Genomic DNA, 19,763 nt, shown 5'->3' with positions numbered 1-19,763 from the left:
TATGATTAAGTTCTGATCATGCACACCTGTTTCCTAACACTATGGTAACAACTGTTAACCTACTTAAACCCAAAAGAGAGCATCAACTTCTGGGCCCACAGCCCCTTCAGGGTACGCTTTGTAGAGAAGGCATGTCTGCTACTTGCTGCATTTACAATAGGTTCTAGGTAGCCCTTGGGCAACTGGAGAGCTGCCAGGGTTACATAGGCCTTGCCAGTGCAAGCACCCTATTCCGTCCATAAGGAAATAGGTGCTGTTCATTATTTTTAAGTAAACATTTATGACTTTGTACCCCAGGCTGTGCAGTGGCAAAATGTAAAGACTGCTTGGTCTGTTGTTCGCTTATTTTATTAATTTGTTTGTTTCGTTTGTTTGTCAGAATGTTGTGGAACAGTTCAATCCTGGGCTACGAAATTTAATAAACCTAGGAAAAAATTATGAAAAAGCTGTTAATGGTAAGTCTATTTTCTAAATTTATGAATATAGAGTATATATAAAAACCATTCAGTAAATCGTTCACTTAATTATTTTTAAATGCTTAATAGTGAATTTTTAAAATATCTTTAAGTTGGTGGAAATTATTTACAATTAATTTAATTTACAGGACTTTGCAATGATAGGATATTAGTGTATTTGAGATAAGTAACTTGAATAATAGGCTACCATAAGTGATGTATTTTACTTATCAAATCATGCTTTTTGTCATGGCTCAATCTTTTATATCATTGCCATAAACATGTTTTCTAGTTTTTAAACCAAATTCTTTGTGAACTAATAACATATATAAAATGTGTACTTAAAATATTTATGTTAGTGTTCTGCCACATAGGATTATTCTCCTTTTATTTATATAGAAGAGTTTCTTGCCTTTGGGTATATCACTTTTGATAGTAACATGAGAAATAAAATTTTTAGCCTGAATGAAAAAACATCTAAATTAAAGGTTGAGCTTAGATTCTCATTTCAAAATGAGTGCTTCATTTAAAATGAACTCAACCACTGACTTTTGAATCTCTTTGTGAACCAGACTTGTTTGCTAGTTTGAAGAGGTTTCATTTGTTAAAAAAAAAATTTCAGCCAAATAAATTTGAAGGTCTAATTGGCTTTATTCAACAATTCATGACGGGCAGCACCCTTTCTAGCAAGTAGAGAGAGACTCTGAGGAGTTATACAGAGTGGAAGGTTTTCATAGGAAGGAAGGTGGGGCAAGGACGTTGTTAGCAAAAGGAAAGAAGGATTATTTGGGGCCAGGACATCATCTCTTTGCGGTGGGGGGGGGGGGGGGGGAGGGTTTGTCATGCAGATTGCTTCTTCCTCAGTGGGGGGAAGGGTAGGGCCCACATGACAGATTATCTCATTGGTACTGACCAGAAAATTCCAGACTGGTTGAGGAAGATTACATTTCTGGGAAAGGTCAAAACTGCAGTAGGTTAAGTATTAAATCTAGATCTGGTTATCACGGGCTTTAGCACTTTAGCACAAGTAACACCATTCTGGGCCTGTGGTTTTCTCTTTAACAATTTCCCCTTTTTGATCAGCCTCTCAGCTTGTCTGAGCAATGTGATCAAAATTTAAGACATTAGGGGCCAGCCCTGTGGCCGAGTGGTTAAGTTCACATGCCCCGCTTTGGTGGCCCAGGGTTTTGCCGGTTCAGATCCTGGGCATGGACCTAGCTCCGCTCATCAAGCCATGCTGAGGCAGTGTCCTACAGTGTACAACCAGAACAACCTACCAGTAGAATATACGACTATGTATGGGGGCGCTTTGGGGAGAAGACGGAAAAAAATTAAAAAAAGAAAAAAAGATTTGCAACAGATGTTAGCTCAGGTACCAATCTTTAAAAAAAAAAAAAAAGTGTTTAAAAAAACTTAAGATATTAGCACCACTCTCAGGTACCACTCTGTAGTTTTCGTGGCTTTTTTTGGTCTTCTGTGTGGTATCACAAGTCATGATGTTTTTGCTTAGTTTCTGTGACACTCACAGGTCACAGCTTCAGGTTCACAATCTTTAAGTTGGTTATCCTCTTTGCTGCTTTTTTCGTGTTCCAGTCTTAGGGAGATCTTTTCCCTGTTGATCAGCAGCTGTGAACACAGAATTAAAGCTTTTGAGGATACATTCTGGCAGGGAGACTATAAGCAGGATAATTCCCAATGTTTGGCGTATACTTTGGAGCCATGGTCCTGTGGGGGAGGAAGAACTATTCCTCTGTCCTCTAGGTTCTTCTGGCTGGTCTAAGAATTCAGTTGACATGAGACAGAATAACCGGAGAAAATCAAACCAATTTAATAACATGTATACATGGGAGAAACCCAGAAAAATTGAGTAACTTGCCAAAGTGGCCAAAACCATCACCTTAAATACCATCTTTAGCTAAAGACAAAGGAGGATGCTGGGAGTAGTGGTTTGGAACTTCAAAGGGGAGGAAGGCAATTTACATGGAGATGGAAAAGCAAATGTTTGGTAAATAAATGTTGACCATGCCTTGTAAGAACAATGACAGATGGAGAGGAATTTGATCAAATGGCCCTTGCTTTGTTCCTGTGTTTATCACACCTAGTTTATATTATACCATAGTTACCTTATGGTATTAGCTCCTTCCTGGAACAGGCCTTCTATCTTAAATTCATTTGGCAGTTAGAGGGAAGGTCAAAGTTTCTTCCTGAGTCTTTTGTTCTTAAAAAGTAATCAAGCCAAAGAGACACATTTTAGGGCGGCAAATTCTGATCCCCCACAATCCCCAAGACCCAAACCAATCAAAATCAAATAAATCAAAGACCCCAGGGAAGGAGTCATCTTTTTAAACTAAGTGTCTTGCTCAGTGATCTTATGTAACTGAATTTCACCTTCCTCAGGAGTCTCGATCCAGGTACAGCAGATGGTGTTGGCCACAGCAGAGACACCTCCTCGCTCAGCTAAAGGATAGTTAAGGGCTATTTTATTATCAACAACAACTTTGGCCAGAGAGTCTAAGGATTTTTGTTGGGAAGTATATAGCCTTAGCAACGGAATTGGCAATATCTTCAAGAGTTAAGGAGAGATCTCTTTTATATTCCCATTTGTATCTCTTCCTAACAAGGGGAAGTGGGGCCCTACCAAAGCAAGTGAATCCTGAATCATGAAAGCCTCCTGGTAGGTCCTTTTTAGAACAGTTAGGGTCACAGTTAGATACCTAAGAGGCACTACCCAGCTGTGCGCCAGCCATGTAGGCATTCATAGGCCCAAGGAGAATGATAACCACCACAGACAGAGATAAATCCTGGTGGGACCCAAACCATTTCCAATACAGTGGCATTGTTAATGGATTCATTCACACGCATTGTTGCATTTGCCCATTCAAGTCAGGGGTCAGTCAGGTTTTTAGCACATGTGGGAAGAGAATCTCCTAGCCTAATATAAAGAGTTGCCCTAAATGCCTTGCAAAGTTGGGTGCTGCTGGTGAGATTTCTTAGTAGGGACTAATCTGATCTAGATAACCCTGGGAACGTGAGGGTGAAGAGAGAGCATTAACTTTCCAGGGCAATGTCAGAGGACAGGAAGAAGGAAAGAAAAGAAGAAAGGGTTTTATGTTCTGTTCAAGTATGAAGTCTTAATCCGTCGTCTTGGACGGAAGCAGTCTACCTCAGTGTCAGCTACTTCTCTTCCTTGTCAATTTGAATCAGAGATTTCCAGTGTCTCTGCAGGACCAGATGTCAAGTGGAGCTTTCTTTAGCTGTAAGACATGTATCCAGGGCTCAGTGCCTCCTGGTTTTGCAGCAGTGTCTGGTCAGGAGCATTTGGTAAGGTCCCTTCCAGTAGGGCTTGAGGGCTTTCTTCCTCTGGTGACATTTCCAGAAAACCCAGTCACCAAGCTCTAGATTGTAACCAACAGGATCCTTTGAATTGGGATCCAGGAAAGCTTGCTTAACCTGTTGATGACAGGCTTGAGCATAAGACATTAAAGACTTATAGTAGCCACTCATACTAGCATGAGACAAGAAGGGATCAGCAGAAGGTTGTGTACCAATTGACATTGGTCTGCCAGTGACTGTTTTGTGTGCAGTGAGTTTATGTTTCCCAAAGAGGGTACCGTGAACAGTCTGCAAGACCAAAGGCAATAACTTAGGCCAGGGGAGTCCAGTAGCTTCGGCAAGTTTAGAAATTTTGGAGATGCCGTTAGTTCTTTCAACATTGCCTGATGATTGAGGGTGATAGGGACAGTGGTAATTCCAAAAAGTTTGCAAGGTTTTTGTTAGGGCTTCTATGATTTGCCAAGTGAAGTGAGCGGCTTGGTCACTGGAGATTGTGGAAAGTATGCCCCAAGTGGGAAACACATTTTCTAACAGTTTCTTTGCCATTGTGAGATCATCAGCCGTGTGGCAGGGGAAGACTTCAGCCCATCCAGAAAACATAATACAATAACAAGAACATATTGATAACCCATACTAAGTGGCAGTTGAATGAAGTCCAGCTGCAGGATTCAAAGAGGGAGGACGTTTGAGGCCTCTGGGGACAAAAACAGTTTTCCCAGAATTACGTACCTAGCAGGTCAGACATTGCTGGTAGACAGTTTTCACAGTTTTATAGAAGTCTCCCCACTGATATCTATTTGTAGTTTGAGTCATCTTAAATGTACTATGGTGGGTGAAGGAATGCAAAAACCAAAAGATGGGGTTTGCCGGGGAGCTAGGAAGAACCAAGTAGCCATCTTGGGTTTCCCATAGCCCTGACTATTCATTTACTTTACAGCCATTATGTACGCATCTTAATTTCTCTGATTCAGGAGCAGACTGTTCCCACATTACAGGGACATCAGGATGGCAAAAGTCTGACAATGAGGGGCTGTTTTTTGCAGAAGCAGAATGGACTTCAGCCACATGTGCCACAATCTTTATAGATTCTATTGCTGCTGCCTTTGCATGAAAGTCAGCAAGGGCATTTCCCTGATACTTACATCAGTCCTTTTTAGTGTTAGCCTAAATTTTTATGACAGCAATTTCAGAAGGTTGGAGAATAACAGTTAAGAAGATTGTTTACTTGTTGCCCATTTTTTGATTGGGGTTCCAAAGGACATAAGAAAACCCTTGTTTCCCGTTATGTGCTGTTACAAGGAGAATGGATTCTTATTGAACTTATACAAATAACTAGCTATATTGCCATGAATAGAATACTTAAGAGTTTCTGAATTCCAGAGGGATCAGGTAGAAGAAGTAAATGTTTTCATCTTTGTTTATGAAGATGAAATTTACCAAATTTACAGTAATTTTACAAATTGCTGTTAGTCATAGTTTAACTAAAGAAAGAAGGTTTCTTGATATCTGGGGAAAGAAAGAACCATCAATATTTTAAACACAAAGTCATAAAAATTATAATCATATATCTACACAAATATAATCAAAGAATGTTTAGCATCACCTATTTAACAGTGCTTCCCATGCAATTTAACATACAAAATAAGCCTAATTAGTTTATTATCTCTCTCTCTGAGATGGTTCAGGGACCCTCTGAAAAATCCCACAGTAAGCTAGAGGTGAAAAGGAGTTCATTTAGGGGCTGGCCCTATGGCCGAGTGGTTAAGTTTATGCATTCTGCTTCAGTGGCCAAGGGTTCACCAGCTTGGATCCTGGGCACAGACCCTCACACTGCCCATCAAGCCGTGCTGTGGTGGCATCCTGCCTAGAAGAACTAGAATGACTTACAGCCAGGATATACAACTATGTACTGGGGCTTTGGGGAGAAAAAAAAAGAGGAAGACTGGCAACAGATGTTAGCTGAGGGCCAATCTTCCTCACCAAAAAGCATATCTTTAAAAAAAAAAAAGAAAAGAAAAAAGAAAGGAGATCATTTAGAATTTGGTTTTGGGAAGTTTGTCAAAGATAATCAAAAGGTTTTAAAACAGTTGGTCCAGTAGGATCACAGGTCACTGTGAAACATTACTTAGTTATCTATTTCACCAAAGTGACAGAGACCCACAGGCAAATGTAGAAGGTTACATAGTTCTGAGCAAAACTTAGCACTTTTTTTGTTTGTTTTTTGGTGAGAAAGATTGGCCCCAAGCTAACATCCGTTGTCAATCTTCCTCTTTTTTGCTTGAGGAAGATTGTCCTTGAGCTAATATCTGTTCCAGTCTTCCTCTGTTTTGTATGTGGGTCGCCACCACAGCATGGCTCAAGTGGTGTGTTAGGTCCATACCTGGGATCCAAACCTGTGAACCCTGGGCCACCAAAGAGTAGAGCATGTGAACTTAACCACTACGCTGCAGGCCAGCCCCAAAACAGCTTTTTTAATATCAAGAAGACTAAGTTTACTTAAGTAATCAAAGACCTGATAAAGCACAGAAAATTATGGTGATAAAACATAAAACTTTTGCTTTCGTTTCATAATCTGTTATCAGGAGACCAGTAGTCCAAGAAAACTTGTTCTTTTAAAGACGAAAGAAAATCAAGTTCTAGTTTTACATAAATACACTATTGGTATTAAAACTCATTCTTAAAACCTCCACAATAGCAATTTAACTTTAGCCAGGCTGATTACACAAGATTCTCTCTCTCTTTTTCTCTCTTCCCAATTTTCTCTGTCTATACTTGTCCTTCATTTTCTTCTTTGCTGTTATGAAATAACTAAAAGTTTTAGTTTAGATAAAATTACTCTCATTTCCCTTAACAAGAATGTATCTCCATACCTCATACCTTTTCTTAACCAAAAAACACATCCTACTTTTCTTCCATACAAAGTCATTTCCATTATTATTTCTAGTAGGTTTAATTATATATATTAATTAGAATTCTTAACCCTTGGAAGCCTTAGTTGCTACTGTGAAAGCTAAGAAGTAAGCAATTGTGAACTGTCTTTTATATTAGCATTCTGTGGCTTGGCAAATTATGTAAATACCTTTTATAATTTGTAGAAACATGCTTTTCAGTGTGGCATAAAACCTGTTTACTAAGAGACCAAAATAGCTTTAGTTTCTCTGTAATAAGAGGTCAAAAGTAGTAAACTTAGATTTCTTTAGCAATTAATGTTTCAGTATTTTATCTTATTTGGAAATGATCTAGATATTAAATGAATTTCCATCATTTAACCTAACTTAGCAAAACTCTAAGGTTTCAAGTTACCAAAAAGATTTTGGAACCTATTTTTAAGTACACATACCGTAAAATGTAATTGTTGCCAAAAAGTTGATAAACTCTTATCCCACTTACATCTGTCTAAATCATTTCCTCCCAAAAGTTATGTTTAGATTACCCATGAAGACTTCATGAGATGTTAGACAAAATCAGCCATCATTCTAAGGGGTTTTTTGCTGACAAATCTTGCAACAGAGATATGAATTTGACTAGTAAACCCAGGTAGAATAAAAGTTGTTTATCTGCATTATATTTAATGCTGATAATTCTAAAGACAAGGCTATTTTAATAAAATTATGAACTTAAACTAGCTTTAATAGCTAATATTTTCCAAGATCGTGTAAATCTGAAAAGCATTTGCCTTAGTTTCTGTTAAATTTCTGAGAATTTAAAATACCCAGTCCTTACAAGTGTTTGCCTTCAGACCAACTAAATAGAGCTCTTTATAAAATTAATTTTGGCAATACCATCCAGAGGTTGAAAAAAATCTCACCAGTACAACATGCATATATGAACACAAACACACAGACAGGTGCAAACAGAGACCTTACAGCTTTTGTTTTTACTAGTATTTGTGGAGAGGACATTTAAGATTTTTCATTAGACCAATTTTCAAATGCCTTTTTTTTTTTCCTTCTGATGAAGAAACTTCTCCCTAAAGTTTGCATTTCAAAGAATGACTCAGTTCCTAGAGATGGGGATAGAAAATTTGCATCACAAAGGCACAAGATGAAGTGCAGGACAGTTTTACTTACAATGTCTAGATCTTTTCAAGCATTTTGAGAGGAGTGGGCAAGGTTTGGGGGATTGGCAAAAAGGGCAGGTGAACTTTGAACTTCTAGAGCCTCGTCCTTGGCTCTGCAGAGATTTGCAAGACAAAGACAGTTGTTTCCACTTCCCCCAAGAATGGAGTTGTAGCTTTTGTTTTAGGTACCTTTTATCTCTTTAATTTTTTATTAGCCTTTTGCTGTAAATCTTCCAATGAAGCTATTCTGGAATTTCGAAACCTTTTGGAGGCTTCTGCATAGCCTTTGCTTTTAAGTGCATTTTTAAAATGATCTTACCTATTTGGAATGTTCCCCACAATGACCATTGCAATTCTAGGTTGTTTTTAGTAAAATCTTACCATCTTGTTAGATTTCCGCAACTTCCAGGACTATAGTTATTAAACATAAAATAAGCAGTTGTGCTGAAAGGTGGCACCCTCAATTCTTTGGATGAAGGATCCCATTTCTCTTAGCTAGGCCTTTGGGTTTCTTGGAGCCACATTAATACCTAAGAAGGGTGTGCCACAGGGTTGGGAATTGTGGGGTGCTCTACAGTGTACCTCATTGCGCAGAAATTTTCTTGAGGTCGGTGGGTAGCCTAGTGTCAATCTTAAGGTGGCAAGTGCTCTAGCAAACTTTCAATGCTCAACCTGTGCCCTTAAATGTTTATAGCTTTCTGGCTTCTGACTTCTCCATTAGCAATAGCCTTTACTGAACCCAGTCCAACTCCAGCTGGCAACCACTAGCAGTTCCCGAGATAGAATCTGGGGACTGGGGAGAGGACTGAGCCAGCAGACCCTAAAGAATGGGGACTGCAGACTGACTCAGAACAAACGAAGAGCTGCGGCTGCCGCCAGCAATCCCCACTGTGGAAACTGAGGGCAGAAGCAAGGCCTGGGGTTTCCCCTCAAAAACCTGGGAACTGTGGTCTGCGAAAAGCCAGTTAGATTGGGAGCTGGATGCGAAAGAGACTGGAGTTCAAACTGAGAGGAACTTACCAATGGCCCTAGAAACAGCAAGAAAGACAGTGAACTCGAAAGGATTCACAGAGTGCCATGCCTGTGTTTCTCATTGTCCCTGAAGCTGCTGGAAGTCTCCTTCAGTCTAGTCGCTGCCACCAAATCTCTTAAAAACAAAATTTCAACAAAGCAAGTTTGAGGATCTAATTGGCCTTTCAATGATTCGTGAATTGGGCAGCCTCCCGTCTAGCAGAGTAGAAAGATACTTCAAGATGTTACACAAAATGGAAGGTTTTTCTAGGAAGGAGGGTGGGGGAAGGAAGTTATTAGCAAAAGAAAAGAAAGGGTTATTTTGGGCCAGGACATCATCTCTTTAGGGGGAAGGGAACCAGCAATGGTTTTGTCACACAGACTGCCTCGTCTTCTCTGGTGGGGGAGATTGGGAGGGCCCACAGGACAGATTACCTCCTTGGTGCTGACTGGAAAACTCCAGACAGGTTGATGAAGGTTACATTTCTAGAAGGTCAAAACTGCAGTTAGGTTAGGTAGTAAATCTAGGTTTAACACATTTGAGGAAGCTGACATGAATCAATACACACATTTCCCTACTAAAAGGTGAATGTTATCACTGATCACCTTAAAAACTTGACATACTAACAATCATCAAATTCTAACATGGTCAAAATAATTCTCCCGTGGCTGAGTGGTTAATTTCACGGCGCTCTGCTTCCACAGCCCAGGGTTCACCATTTTGGATCCTGGGCACAGACCTACACACTGCTCATCAAGCCGTGCTGTGGTGGCATCCTACCTAGAAGAACTAGAATGACCTACGACTAGGATATACAACTATGCACTGGGGCTTTGGGGAGAAAAAAGAAAAAGAGGAAGGTTGGCAACAGATGTTAGCTCAGGGCCAGTCTTATAAACAATAATAATAATAATAGTAATTCTCCCTATGTAGCAAGTGTCACCCCCAAAAATATTCAGACCCTGGTTTCACCCTCTACCCTGTTTCACTAAGACCACCAAGTAACATAATTTGAAAATTTAGTTTCCGGCGGTTTTAGATTTGAAGAAGGTTTCAGATCAAGTTTTGCGTGTTTTACATGTCTCTTGTTTCTCTTTCACCATACCCCACCTTTGGCTGCTCCCTGGTGATATTTTGAAAATAAACCTGTGGCCTCACACACCCTGAGCATGAGCATGCCCCAGGAAAGGGGATGTGCTGGCCAGACTTTGGACTTTGGATGACGGGTACGCTATTGTTGTAGTCACTGGAAAAGTAAACTGCTTATTTACTTTTTTCTGGATCTCTGCTGTTGACCAGACCAGGAAATAAAGCAAGCCTGAGATTTCGCACCCTTGCCCTCCAGCAGTATCAGTGACTTCTGTGGGTGCTCTCCTCCCTCCTTCAAAGAGCTGGAACCTTGTTTGGGAAGTCTTGCACAGCTGACTCTCCCTTGATGATTGCTTAGTCACAAGGCCACAAAGTCAATGCTTTACATGTCCCTGTGAAGGAAATCACTGTGACCTGCAGTGGTTTTTTTCTTTCTAGCATAAGCTGCCTCTCCGAGGCAGAGTTTTACAAGGTGACTCAGTGAGCTGCCTGCAGCTTACCCTCCCCAAGGACTTCTCCCCAAGGGCTCTTATCCCTTTAACACCTCCTGGGGACTATTCTGCACTCGATAAGGTATTTGCAGAATTTCTCTGGGGCATCCGGTTTTTGCTGAGGCCATTGAGAAACTTAGATAAATCTGAAAAGTCTTTGGTGAGAATCTGTAGTAGAGTTGAAGATGCCAGATGTGCAGTCAGCCGGTTATAACTTAGGGCAACAGGCACAGCTAATGAAGAGCACGGGATGAGCAGCGTCACAGGAATTTGAGTAGTGGAGGTTGGTGAGTATTGGAGTAGGCAGGGACTGAGCTAACTGATAGATTTTAGGTTTCATTAGGCAAATGCTGCATACGAGTGCTTCAGGCAGAAAAGAGAGCATCCAAGCCAAGACCTGGGGTCTACACTGACATGGGTGAGAAGCTGCTGGGGAATAGTAAAATACAAGATGGAATCGGGCCCAATGATTAATGCATGTGAATCTAGTAATGCATCAGTAATCTATTGCCACATAACAAATTGCCCCTGAACTTGGTGGCTTAAGACAATAGTTTATTATTTTGCATGGTCCTGTAAAGGCAGTGGAGTTCTCAGGACCCTTGGGGCTCACTCCTGCAGCTGCAGTCAGCTGGGGCCTGGACTAGGCTGGAGGCTCAGCTCACTCCCTCCCTTAGGCACAGCAGACTGTTCCAAGAGTGCGAACCCCTGTGAGAGTGATGCTTGCCGATACCCCACTGGCCATAGCCAGTCACATGACCAAGCCACCTATCAGTGTAGTAGGGGACTACCCAGGCTGGGAATTCGAGGAGGTGTGATGCTTTGAAGGCCATTACTGTAAAAATCTACCATGAACTCTGTGGAGTGTGGCCTAACCCTCTAGGCAGTGGGAGGCCAATGAAGATTTTTGAGCAAATCCATAACCTAATGAAATCATATTTTAAGGAAACATTATCTAGTAGAATGAAGTAGTTGGTCAACACTAAAATAGAACTAATGTGTTTCATTCCTTAGAACAACAAGTGATAGAAAATCTCTAATGTGTTCACAAAGGGGGACAAAATTATGAAAACATTATTTTATTCTGTGTTATAGATAAATTATATAATTTTTTAAAGTTAATTCCTTTCTCATAAAAGCAAGGATATTATACTAAACCGAGAAGGTTAAATAGTTTTAAACATAAGTCAACAGTTAATGAAAACTTTCAATTTAATGTGTGGATGCAAACCAAAAATTTTGTTTAAATATTGTGTAATACTAATTTGCTTTTTAGCTTATCGGTACCTTGCAATTTAAAAATCTTCATACTAAAACATTACATATATTAACCTGACAGTTTATTGGCTATAAACCTTGTTTTTAGGTTGGAGTCATCTCTTTTTCAGTTCTAGCTGAGACCAAAGAGTCAAAAAGCACCATAATTTAGAACTGAGGAAGTCAGGTACCTTAGCTGGAGCTGTGTGCATGCCTCTGATTTGCCACTGACCTTGGGCGTGTCTCAGAATAGCCCCACTCCACTCCCCTTCATGAAATGGGGTGATGACATCACTGACCCGTATCTTAATGCTGTTGGGTAGATTGACTTAAGAGATGAGTTGGAAAGTCTACATAAATGGTACTTGTTATTTTTTTTTTAATATAATTCTACTTTGTTATCCTTAGTCTTATGAAATAGCAGTATAGTGCAACATTACATTTCCTAAACTTGTATGCATATATGGTAAAAGCCATAACTTTTGTTATTTTTTAGCTCTACGAGAAATGCTAAAGTAGATTAATTTGCCATGAAAATTCTACTTTTTTGGCCTGCAAATCTTCAGTTGGACTTGTACATTAATTCATTCTGTGATACCCTACCACCACCACCTTTTTTAAACTTGAAATACCTTTCTAAATCTTACCTTTTGAAAACAATATCCATGATAAATTGGGGCAGACCAGCTGGTGTGGCTTCTGGTTTTCTTCTCAGTGAAAGAAAAAGAATCTCGGGGCTGGCCCGGTGATGCAGTGGTTAAGTGCGCACATTCTCTTCAGCAGCCTGGTGTTCGCCAGTTTGGATCCCGGATGCAGACATGGCACCACTTGGCAAGCCATGCTGTGGCAGGTGTCCCACATATAAAGTAGAGGAAGATGGGCACGGATGTTAGCTCAGGGTCAGTCTTCCTCAGCAAAAAGAGGAGGATTGGCAGCAGTTAGCTCAGGGCCAATCTTCCTCAAAAAAAAAACCTCAAAATTTTATAAAAGAAAAAGAAAAAAATTTCAAAGAGACTCTTACAAGGGCTCTTTTAGCTCGCAAACCTGTGGTCTCCAAGGCTATGTGAGAAACTGATTTCTGTTTATGAAGCCAGTCTTTGACTAAAATAAAATAAATAATTTTCTCCAAAATCACACTCAATAGGCTAGGTCTTATTGAAAAGCTTGCTCGTGTATACCTTCAGCCTCCTCAAACCTAGCTGCTGATAAAGTGAAGGAAGGAACTGGTGTTAGCAGCTTCCATTTGTTCATCCGGCACTCACGCTGCCAGGGTATTTTATAGATTAACATCCTTTGTTTCAGAAAGGATAACTAACTTGCCCAAGGAGGTCATGTGGTTTGAAGTAAAGGTAGAATTCAAACCCAGGTTTGTCTTGCTCCCAACTCTCCTTGCAAGAAAAAGAAAAGAAAAACAAGTCAGAAGCCTATTTCTGTTTCTTGTAAGAATCAGTGTGAAAGGAGAAATAAGATTTTTAAGATAATTAGAATCCAACTTGTATAGCAATAAAAGTTTTTCTCTCTGCCAAAAGGGAAAGGAAAAAAAGTAGAGCATTTCAATTATTTTTCAGATAATTCCTTTGTTTCTTGGAATGACAATATATTTCAAATTTCATCGATTTTCCCCTAGCAACAAGTATGTTAGTTGTTTTTGTCTCAGAATGTCTTTTTCAATAAAAAAAGTAAAAATGCCGTTGAAGGACCAGCTTCCTAGGCCACCCCACACAAGTCCTTCTAACTAAGAATGTTGTAGACTTGTGTTGCTATAGGATAACCAGCTCAGAAAAGATTTTTTGCTGGAGTTGGATGTGTTCCAGCCCTAATTTGATGTTAGGAACACATTGTTTACTCTGAAACTGGCATCAGGAGCAGGCAGGGCCTTCTCTGGACTTCCAGCATCTGCTGCTTGAAGGTTCCCCAGGGCTGGTCCAAGATGAGGATACCATGAGGGCTCTCCAGTGGCTGGGGGACTCTGGAAGTGCAGTGGAGGGACCTCTGTCCTGGCACAACTACCACGCACAAGCCTTGCCCTCTGAGAGCCACACTTGCTGCAGCCAGAAGGGACCAATGGAAGTTGGAAGAAAACCTCTATGTTGCTTCCTCCTTTCCTTGTCTAATTGATGATTTTGTCTGTCACTTTCTCTGTCTAGCTATGATCCTGGCAGGAAAAGCCTACTACGATGGAGTGGCCAAGATTGGTGAGATTGCCACCGGGTCCCCTGTGTCAACAGAGCTGGGTAAGCTGACCGTCCATTATGTATAAACCCAACTTGAGCCACAGTTCCAGGGCCTTTTCATCCTGTGAGCCCTAATAAGAACACTTGAAATGGCCCAAGTCCACAATAGAAAGGAGAGCTAGTCCAGCACTCTTGTTTGTTCACTTCTGGAATGAGATTGAGTTGACTGTGGGCTGTCGAAAGTGGAGGCTTAGTTAGAGGGCAGGCCAAGGCCAGTGGCCAGCCTCCCTGCCCCTAGGAATTGGGCTCCTGTCTCTGAGGCCTGGGCCCTAGCCTTTCCCCTCGGATCCCTGGAGCACGAAGCCCAGGGAGCTTTGACCTACATTCTTAACTGAAGGAGATGGGTGTGCCCTGCCTCCCGACTCTGGCAGGAATATTTCCTGTGACTCACCTAGCAGAAAGGCAGACTCCTTTACGTTTTGCTTTTGGCTCTCGCTGCTTCCACGTTGCTCTCAGTTGTGATTTTTCCGGTTTTGCTGGTATGAATTGATCTCCTGTGCACACGCAGAGGGCAGCCACACCCTCGGCCAGCTGCAGAGGGGATCTGGGTTTCTATTCACAGAGCCAGTTCACTGTGCCCTCTTCTAAGGGGGGAAAGGCTTTTTTTTTTTTTTAATAGCCCCACGTATAACCATCATTTTTAAAACTTGTTGAATATGTTTTATTTTACAAGGGGTAAAATTTATGGCTTCAAAATGTTTCTTGTAATTTAAAAGATTCAGAAAACCAGAGGAAAAGATGGGTAAAGTGTGCATGTTTAAAGCAAAGTGTGTTGGTCTCTAATTAAAAAGTGGAAAGGGAAGCAGAGGAGCGGTAGAGGAGCATATGTTTAAAGTTCAAATAATTCACACAGTTTCCATATAAAGTGTCTCGAGGGTTTTCAGGATTGCTTGGAAAACTCTAAACTGACCCATAAAAGCCGAGGAACAAATCTGAGGTGTGATTGCAGTGCTGGGGTCGGGGGCTGGGCTGCTGGATGTGAAGTGGATCTGGGTGCTTGTTAACATTCCCTGACCACTTTTGTACTTGAAGAGTTCCTAAAGAATCTTGAAACCTGTACGCAGTACCTAAGCCTGAAGTGATGCTATATGATGAATGTCAGCACTGCTGTATTTAATAGAATCAAGTACATGCAGAAACTTTTCAAAACCCTCGGTTGTGTTCTGTTGGTGCTGTAACTTCTGCATGTTCTGGCAAAGTCTGAACTAGAGTAACTCTGTCCTAAGCAGGATCAATGTAATAAAATACACACTGCATTCTATAGACAGAAGCACATAGTAAAACTTAGGACATTTGAGGAATGACTGAGATGATTATAGGGTTCCAAAAATAGGACTAAATTAAAAAGAAACATCCTATTTGTGTCAGGCATGGGGGAAGAAAATGTATGACCCTTAGATTAAAACATATGGTGCTCTGACTCACCGTCATTCAGTTTGCCTTTTTAATGTTTTATGGTTCTTGCTACTGTTTAAATAAGACTTCTGTTCCACACCTTACTTTATTCAGCTGTGAGTTCATAATGTTGAATCAACTATTTCCGTAGCAACCATGTTGTTATAAACTTGGGCTTAAAACTTCAGTTTCAATAAGGAAAGTGTGTTGCAATGGTGAAGTTTCTTTCATGTGGATATGTATTTTATTCAGAGGGAATGGAAATAACTTTTGCTGTGTTTTATTTTTGTTTCAAGTTTTGCTGATTATCTCAGATAGTTATTAATTTTCTACTCATTTACAGAAATTCCATGATAAAGTGCTATCCTAGTAAGAGTTGTTTTTAGAGGCCTAATACTAACTTCTTTTGGTTTGCTTAGTTTTTTATTTTGCTGTTAAAGTTTAGGCTAAACTACCACTCTATATCTGTTTAAATTTGCTACATGGAAAAGTACTGGACAATTCATAGAAAAAAAAGAGAAAGACCAAAATAGATTGTATTTTCCTCATTTTTTTAAGAAGGTTTTATTGTCTAGTTACTGACTTTTGGTATTAGTATTCATAAAACTATACAATGAAACTTGTGTTATAAATTCCATCTGATAAAGCTGAAAGGGTATTACACACATGAAGATCATAAATCATTTCAAAATTTTCAGTCCTTAAGAGTATTGTCTCTGAAAATGCTTTGTTTTCCCATCCCCCCCAAAAAAACCCTATCGTTTTAAAATTTTGCTCTGTAAGGAAGAGAAAGGCATGCTGAAAAATTATCATTTCTAAAACTTTGATTACAAGAGTAGTTTTCATTTTAATGTTGAATTAAAATATTTCTAATGTTGCTATAGTGACACATAACCTTTTTCATTTCATACATATTTTTACATGAAATTTCTGTTATAGTCTGATCCTTTTGTACTTTGGGAGACAAGTGAAGAAAATATCCTCTGAGTAAAATATTTACTTAATTCATACAAATTTGTAGTGAGGATTCAGCTTGGCCAAATACATTAGGAATGTTAATCAGGGGCAAAGCTAAGCATTTCAGGCTCTTTTCACTTTAGCGGGAAAAAGGCTAAAAGCTGGAGAGGAAAGTTGATTAACCTTTTACTTTGTAACTGTCTTTTGGATCAGCCTCTTTTAGTAAGACAGAGCTACAGCAGTACCTGTTCTGATTTCTAGCTCTGGGTGTTTCCATTTAGATATGCCTCTTTCAGCATCAGCTCACCCAATGCCATATGAATAATTTAAGATACTTTTGCCCAAAAGAAACAAAATCCGTAACTAATAGTGGTTTAAGCAATAAGGATGTTTATTACCCCAGGAGTAGCAAGTTCCTGTTTAATTAATCATTACTAAGGACTCAGGTTCCCTCATTCTTTCTTCTCATGCTCAGACCCAACTCCTCATGCTACCAAGATGGCTGCCATTGCTAGTCTTAATCATCATATCTTCCCTCCTTCAATTTCATCCAAAAGTGGGAAGGGGAATTTCTTCTCAGATGTGTTCTTTACAAAGGAGGAAACCTTTTCCCAGGAGCTCCGGCACACATCTTCTTGTGTCCCATGGCCCAGCAGCCAGAGAGGTTCCCCCAGCATGCTTAGCCAAGCAGTACATCTGAGAGGGAGAGGGTATAGTTGTTAGGAGAACACCTGATGATGCCACAATGTCAGGCAGCTCTGGCGTCAGAGGTCTCGTTTCAAAGACTTTCAATGAAAGGGAAGGACTTACACAAATGTGCTGGCTGCAGCTGTGCCTTGGTCTGCAGAGAGCTTCTGCGTTTTGCATGTGTCTCTGATTGGAATGTTTTTCTCCCGCATGCGTTATGTGGTTTTACTATCATGTGTATACTTCAGACTTTATGATTGTTGTTTCTCCAGAAGACCACAACCATCCTTCCCAGTCTATTCCTATTTGGGAAGTGGGACTCCAGGCACAGAGGAAGAATTAGGGATGGGGAGTAGTTTTTGGTTTTTTCCCCTTCTGTTTTTCTTTTCAAGCCTTTGGGTATTTTATAATCATGAACTCCTTGGTGCATTGTCCCGGCCCCTGCTTCTCTCTCCTTTCTTTCCTCCTCTCTTCTTCTCTGTTGATGGATCTGCAGGGCCTCACAGCCTCATTTTTGAAGACTGGGGAACTACAGAAAATGAAAAAACATCACCCATAATTTTACCACTCGAATACAACCACTTTACCATTGGTGTATTTCTTCCCAGTCTTCTCTTTTGGTGAGGATGTTTTTAAATAGAATGCCTGACAACAAACGTTGAGTGCTTGCTCTCTGCCAGGCACAGGGCCCAGCCCCTGACGTGTCTAATCTCATTTCGTTCTCACGAGTCCTGTGAGTTGAGTGTAGGTACTTTTACTCTCTCTCCTATAGGTAGGACCCAGAGGTGGAGTGTGCCCTAGATCACACAGTTAGTAAGTGGTCTGACTTCAGAATCTGAGTTCTTCATCTCTGCGCCACGCTGCACTTCACTGAGGCGAAGGGAAAAGGAAAGAGCCGGCCGAGAAGGGGTCACTGAAAAGGAAGGAAAGGGGGACCCACAATGGAGACCTTTCAAGAGGGAATCATTATTGTCAGAGCAGCTGAAGACTAGGGAGGGGCTGGCAGGTGTGATTAAAGGTCACCAGTCCCCTTGGAAATGGTGGTTTCACTAGCATCCTGACTGTGAACTCCAGGTTGTATGGGGTTAAGGAAGATGGGAATTACAGAGAAGTAACATATGCTTGACTTTTGTACTGCTGTGCTTCATACAGAATCTCCGGTCTCTTTAAGTGCCTGCTGTGCGCTAGGTACTTCTTACATTGCCTCATCTCGTCCTCAGCCCCATGGACAGATTTTTCCTGCGTGGTCTGCAGGGTGGGCACTAACCCAGTGTTTCCTTGGGGAGGCTGACAGGCCCTAAGGGTAAACTTGGTCACCTCCTGCATGGTGGTGAGTGAGAACCTTCATGGGCAGCCACAGTGGGTCCTATGTCCCTAGCCATGTGCTCTGCAGCCAGGCAAGACAGAGCAAGGGTTGTGGAGCTGGTGACTCCTACGAGAGGATGGTAGACGGCATCAGTGCTGCCTGGGTCACAGCTAAAGCACAGGAAAGATCCAGGACAGGGAGGCAAGGCCAAATTTTATTTTCCTGTGAGACTCTGGCAGGTAGCATGCTGCCAGACGCCTGAGAGATGGTCAGTACAGTTCACATTGTTATGCTGTCACTGTCAGCTTGTGCGACCTTGGGTAACATTTCACTTTTATGGGTTGGTTGGCATGCCTAAAGGAGATGATGGCAAGGGTTGTTTGAAGATGAGATGAGGCAACATGCCTTGTGGATTCTAAAGTTTCAAAGACCAGAAAGATGCCTCTCTGTTGCCACTTCATATATTCACAAATATTTGAGAACTCAAAAAACAGTACCAATTTTTTTATTGACATTATTCTTTTCTGTAAAGTAGGTAAGTTTGTAAGAATACACATTTGTCCTCGATTATTCATGAACCAGTTTTTCAATTCTCTCTTTTGTACCTTTGTTTTCTATTTCATTAATCTCTACTCTTACCTTCTTCCTTCTGTCTTTGGGATTACCGTTATTCTTTTTCTAATTTCTGAAATGGTACCTTTAACTCATTAATTTAAATACAGGCAGTCCTTGTTTTGCTTGGCAGTGCAGGACCATGAAAATGACCATGCAACTTAAAACCATGCAAAGCCATCTTAATAACGAATGGAGAAAATTATGATTGTCCTGTGACCTTTACAAATGTTTTTCAAAAACATTAAAAACTCTCTTATGGCCGATTATAAATGTATAGGGAAATGAAAAAAAAGTGAAACATTTATTTAGTACACAGTAATTTAAAGTACTAGAAACACTGATAATTAAAGCATGTTTATTTATTTGTAAAAAACTTGAGTACTTTCAACAGGACTTGTTGCCTTCTTGTATAACTTAAGAAATGGAATAAGCATCTTTTCTATGTTTTCACAAATTGTTATGCTCCTTGCTAAGTTTGGATCAGCATCCAACATTTTATCCTTTGTGATTTCAATGTTGTGAAATAATGTGAAGGGTTTTTTTTGCTGGCATCACTTTCTCCGAAACTTCATCCTTTTCATCCCCACCACTTGGCTCGGTTATGTTGATAAGTTTGGGCTTCACTAAGTTCTTGTGGCTGCACATCCAGAGTCTCTCAGATGGCAGCAGTGTTGACGTTCCCACAGGCAACTATTTCTTCTATAACTTCACTTACAGTCGTGGTTCCTGTTTTTCATTTCTTTGCTGCACTTCTCTCTTTCAGTTGTCCATTTCTGTAACATGTCACGTGGGTTTATCACTGGGAAACGAGGCAACACAGCTACACACTATGTGCTCACTATGTACACATTATATACACACAGACTTTGCTG

At 40.5% G+C, this 19,763-nt stretch overlaps 1 protein-coding gene across 2 annotated transcripts in view; it reads left to right on the top strand.

Moving 5' to 3' along the window:
• BAIAP2L1 (BAR/IMD domain containing adaptor protein 2 like 1) overlaps positions 1-19,763 on the top strand; it is a 102,710-nt gene that overhangs the window by 27,848 nt on the left and 55,099 nt on the right. The window contains exons 2-3 of one of the 2 annotated variants that reach the window (XM_044746894.2): positions 380-455; positions 13,845-13,931. In XM_044746894.2, coding sequence (XP_044602829.1) covers positions 380-455; positions 13,845-13,931 — 163 coding nt within the window. The remainder of the gene's footprint in view (positions 1-379; positions 456-13,844; positions 13,932-19,763) is intronic. The other variant, XM_044746895.2, reaches the window with a different exon arrangement.

Source organism: Equus asinus, chromosome 14 (genome assembly GCF_041296235.1).
Source record: "Equus asinus isolate D_3611 breed Donkey chromosome 14, EquAss-T2T_v2, whole genome shotgun sequence".
Classification (NCBI taxonomy): domain Eukaryota; kingdom Metazoa; phylum Chordata; class Mammalia; order Perissodactyla; family Equidae; genus Equus; species Equus asinus.
Note: the sequence above shows the minus strand (reverse complement) of the source record. Positions and strands in the feature narration are given on the sequence as shown.